This window comes from Sinohyriopsis cumingii, chromosome 4 (assembly GCF_028554795.1).
Source record: "Sinohyriopsis cumingii isolate HCF-2022 chromosome 4, ASM2855479v2, whole genome shotgun sequence".
NCBI classification, from domain to species: domain Eukaryota; kingdom Metazoa; phylum Mollusca; class Bivalvia; order Unionida; family Unionidae; genus Sinohyriopsis; species Sinohyriopsis cumingii.
The window spans coordinates 92831378-92836521 of NC_142964.1; the positions used below are offsets into that span (position 1 = coordinate 92831378).

Below are 5144 nucleotides of genomic sequence, written 5' to 3' on the forward strand. Positions count from 1 at the left end.
GTAAAAATCAACATAGATGGCTGAGAACAAACCCTTCTGAGTTGAGTTCTCATCATTGTAAAGCTGCGAACCAAAAGTGTCTGAAATCCAACAAACCGAAGCAAAAGTTATTTTGCAGAAATCAAATTATCGACAAACTGAGGGACAGACAATGTGATTACCATACCATATGACTTTGTTAAGCAAGGTCCTTATAAGAATAACAAGCCGCAAGCACACATAACTCTGACTTATTTATACATGAAGGACAGGGTTAAAGAGCATACATACATGGATACACAAATATACAGGCATGTGAGCAGAGACAGAGAGAAAGAGCAAGAGAGAGAGAGAGAGATCGGTCAGTTAGAATGCGAGTGTAGAGACAAGTAAGGCATAAAATTTCTTTGTATGTTTATAATTAAAATATTTAATATATTATTTGCATTTTAAAAGCAATATCATAAAATAAGAGCAATCAGCTGCAGCAGCAGAAGCATACTACAGATGTAATATTAGAAGCTCATGCTGTGATTTCTTCCTCTCTGTCATGCACTACTTCTGCGTTCTGAAATGCAACATTGGAAAAATATATAAATCTTCAGTTTATAACAATAAATAATCAATTGGTAGAAACATTCTCAGTTAATAGGGATAATAATAATAAATTATTATTATTATTAATTATTGCACTGCCTTTGAAAGACAATATCACCAGTGAGATTCAAGTGTTAAAATTAAATGCAAAAGTGGGTAACAAATTTATTTAAACAAGGTCATATGTGGGATAAATATTAGTAGATTTAAGTTATCATAACTTCAAGGAGTATCTCATTTGATATGTATTTTAATTAAACATACATTTAATAAGCTTTAAAATAACTATCTTTTGGAATACAATGCATAATTTTTCCTTAAAGTTCTAACTACATCCTCTTTTGAGAAGATGTAGCGATAGATTTAAAACTGAAAAACACCATTCACCGTTCCCAAGATAAATGTACACAAAATCTTTGAAAAACAAATATTATATTTGTGGTAAATCAATAGCAAAGAATGATCACTGAATATCTCTCTCACTCTCTCTCTCTCTCTCTATATATATATAGAGAGAGAGAGACTTTGAAAGAACAATCTTTGGTAGAATGCTCTCACCCCATTGACCCCTTTTCATTAATTCACCTCCCTTTCATCGGCTGATCATATAATTACATGACTTAAGAGAGCGGTATGATTGGGTTGACCTAATCTGTTGCTTAAAATTACATTTGTGACATTTTGTAAACAATTTGACCATCTCTGAAAACAAAGTAAGTCTGATTCAGTTATGCACCACAGCAGATTCATCATTCTAGTCAAGGAAAGGGAAGTAACTTCAAAAAGAGGTGAATGGCGTCTCGTCAAATTTCTTCCTCAAAGATTCATTTCCTTGTCTGAAATTTATGGCAATTTCTATTTGGTCTAAATGACAAATTACTCGTTTTGGTTGCAGCTGCATGAACAACTTTTCTAAGCACACACAATCAAGCACCTTGTTACATAATGAGAAATCTTGTATTTTCACATCTAAAAATATATGGACCTATTTTTCCCATACAAAAACAGAATTAAAAATAAATATGAAAATTATTCGTCAATAAGATTCTATATTTTCATGTTTAAGTATTATATACACACACAAACACACACATGGCCAGCTAAGCTATGCTAACCCAAATGAAGCTCGACAACCTTACACAATGCCTGGCAATGCAACACAAAGCCTGAGTTATGCAAAGTCACACAGTAATAGAAAAGTGTATTTATACTGTAAGCGATGCTGATGAATAAATTTTTTTAAAAAATGAATGCATATTTTTCAACATAATTATGCCAAATAAAATGACCGAAAATTAGTAGATAAATGTACACAAAATCTTTGAAAGACAAATATTATATCTGTGGTAAATCAATAGCAAAGAATGATCCCTGAATATATATATATATATATATATATATATATATATATATATATATATATATATATATATATATATATATATATATAAAGCATTTATTTTCACACCATAACACTTTAATTAAAAGATAGCTGGTTACTACTGGCCCATTCCACTTCCGAGTCTAATGAATATTGATAAAAGAAACAGAATAGTACAAGCAGCTCAAGACATCCTATTTTTATGGTAATTAATATTCAAATATAAATTTTAACATTTTACTGTACTTGATCCTACACTCTGGTAAAATATATTCACAAATGGAGTCCTTAGTATTGTTGTCAAGAAAGTAATGATACACAGTTAAAAAGTTATTGGTAACCTGGTTCTCTGATTTTAATAATATTTAAGCTGTGTTCATGAATCATAGCCCTCAAGAAAGTGACCGCTTTGGTGGCCTAGTGGTTAGAGTGTCCACCTCGGATGCAGGAGGTCGTGGGTTCAATTCCCGGTTGAGTCATACCAAAGACTTACAAAAATGGTACTGACACCTGCCTCACTTGGCACTCAGCAGTAAGGGGTTAGTGTTAGGACTGGTCAGCCTGGTGTCAGGATAATTTGACTGGGTGGGACATCATGCTACATGTCTGCAGCATGATGCCCCAGTGCAAGACATCACTATAAAGTGCCACAATGCAGACATTGTAGCGATATGACTGAAAAATTGTTAAAGCTACATTAAAAATCCAAATCACACTGAAGAAAGTTAAACATAACTACGTCTAAGACAACAATATACAATGCTGTCAGGCATTTCTGCACACCTGAGGTTTCTGTCTCCAATACTGAAGCAAAACGCATACCGAATCTGACCATTTGAAAAAAATAAAATACTGCAATGCTTACCATTTGAAAAGAAGCAATTGTCACCAGAATATTCTGTTCAAAATAATATTAATTTTGGACACACGGGATACCACCCCATATTTTCATGACTTGCGATATGTCAGCCAATTCTGCACACAGCTTTGAAAAGATGTAATATTTATCCATCCGGTTATAGAAATGAAATACATAACTTTGGACTGTTTCTGTCAGTAGTTCAATTGAGTAATTAGGTCAGGTTTATAGCTAGTTTTACAAAATTCAATGTAACACCAATAAATGGCGAAAGATATTAAGCTAACTAAACCGATCTTCTAAAAAAATTAGTAAAGTTCTAAATTTTATTAAAAAAATAAGCTATTATGTGGAAAAGAAACAAGAATGAAAAGGATGTAAAGTGTTTACAACGTCTTGTTTATTGGAAAAATTGCTAAAGAATTTAGAAACAGACAATATGACAGGAAATTTTCGTGAGAATTACATTCTAGTGACAAGCTGAAATGTTGGGTAGCAAATGATTTTGTACGTGTGGGACAACTTCTTGCAAAGTTGGAAACTTGGATTAAGATGCAGCTGTTTTTTAAGGTGTACATTTCCATCTTTTATATAATGTATTTATTTGTATGATTCTAACAGATACATAGTAAATAGGATTTCCTTGGTACAGGTTCCAGAAGGTCATGGAGTGGGTTTTCATGTTGACATTTAGAAATGACATTTTCATATGCATTTTAAGTCAAAATGTGGGACATTTTTGTACACTTTATGAATATCATTTTTCTTAATTAAAGTATGATTGTTCTTTCTTGATACAAAATTGATTTTTGACCAAAAATAACAGTTGATCCAAGGTTTATAGAAAATGACATATCGTTGTGCAGAATTGGCCAACATGGTGGTACATAAATATATGATGTGAGAAGGCATCACTTTTTGGGTTACAATATAAAAATGACACTGCGAGGCCAAAACTCTGCATAGCTAAAATTATACCCTTATGATACCCCACCATATAAGACGAGTTTTCTCCAAATGCTTGTGTCAGATAATTTGCTATTTGAGCTGAATGTCTAGTAGCTCACAAGCAGAAATTACGTGCCCCATGACGGGTATAGTAAAGGATGAATTAAGGTGTTAGATGGTATCAAATATAAATTATCACAAATACGGTAAAATGGACGGGTCAGCAAGTTTAACGCCAAAACAAAAGGCCTGCATCAAATCTAACATTGTGTTTCCAAGTGCCTACTTAGGATAAAAAGGATGCCATATTCATAAATTATGGGGATAGGGTCTTCTCTAAGCACACGAAAATAGGCATACCGCGATAATAGGGCTTACGAGTACAGAGCTGTCTTACCTCATTGACATAGGAGGTCATATTTTCTGGAACGTCAATTGATTTATGCTGGGTGTCTCCATCTAACTGCTCTTTACTTCGAGTCCCACTACATTTTCGGAAACAACCAACCAGGGAGCTGGGCAGTGATCTGGCAAGAGTATGGCCCACGTTGGTTAGAGAGTTTCGTGCTCGTCTCCCGTAAATCTTTATGCGAGAGACCCTTGCTTGCTTCGTCTGCTCCTCAACATGAACCTCACACTGTACATCTCCAGGTGTAACATCACTCTCTTCTACCAGACGACCGTGTTTCTGGCCACGTCTAAATCGTAGGACTTTAGGAAAGCGTATTTTGCGAATGCGGGATGTAATTATAGCTGGCGGGTCAGGAAAGGAACTTTTCGACCCCTTAATGACGCAGTTTTCTAAATCAGTATGAGTTGTTGAACTTGGTGGTGTATCCAAGGCGGCTGGCGGTTGATCTGGATTCTCTTTCAATTCACAAACAATATTGGTTGGATCCACTGGTTTATGTGGACTCCTGATCCCTCTTGCGTCTCCTGTAGCAATATTGTCTCCAATAATTACCTCGGCAGCCATTGTGCCTCCTCTTCTTTTCCAAACTGAAAATCTGTTACAACCCAAGCAGTTGACTTATCCCTGTTTGATTCACATTTGCGCGCGCATAAACTCGAAGAAGGTAACACGCGTATAGTCAAATGTTATGACAACTTTTATAACATAATTTGGAACCAGACTGGTCAAGTCAACTGCCGAACGCGAATACGAAACTGTACTGAAAATAATAGCCTATTTATAATACCGAAAAAGTTGGGGTTTTTTAACATAAAAAAAATAGCTCGGCTTTTCAAACAATTCTAAAAGTAATAGCAATATAAAATGAGCTTTTTGAACGAAAATTAAAACTGCTGGTCCAAGTCTAGTTTCAGAGGCGATGAAAGTAAGATATTAAGTTAGATAATAATAATAATAATAGTGAGGAC

At 34.5% G+C, this 5144-nt stretch overlaps 1 protein-coding gene across 1 annotated transcript; it reads right to left on the bottom strand.

The window, feature by feature from the left end:
- Positions 1-398: 398 nt before the first annotated feature.
- Positions 399-4815, bottom strand: LOC149801685 (uncharacterized). Its single transcript, XM_089954343.1, has 2 exons — positions 4162-4815; positions 399-547 (listed from the first exon to the last, which is right to left on the bottom strand). Exons 1-2 carry the CDS (start codon positions 4738-4740, stop codon positions 503-505), a joined length of 624 nt encoding a protein of 207 aa, XP_089810469.1. The 5' UTR covers positions 4741-4815; the 3' UTR covers positions 399-502.
- Between the last annotated feature and the right edge of the window lie 329 nt (positions 4816-5144).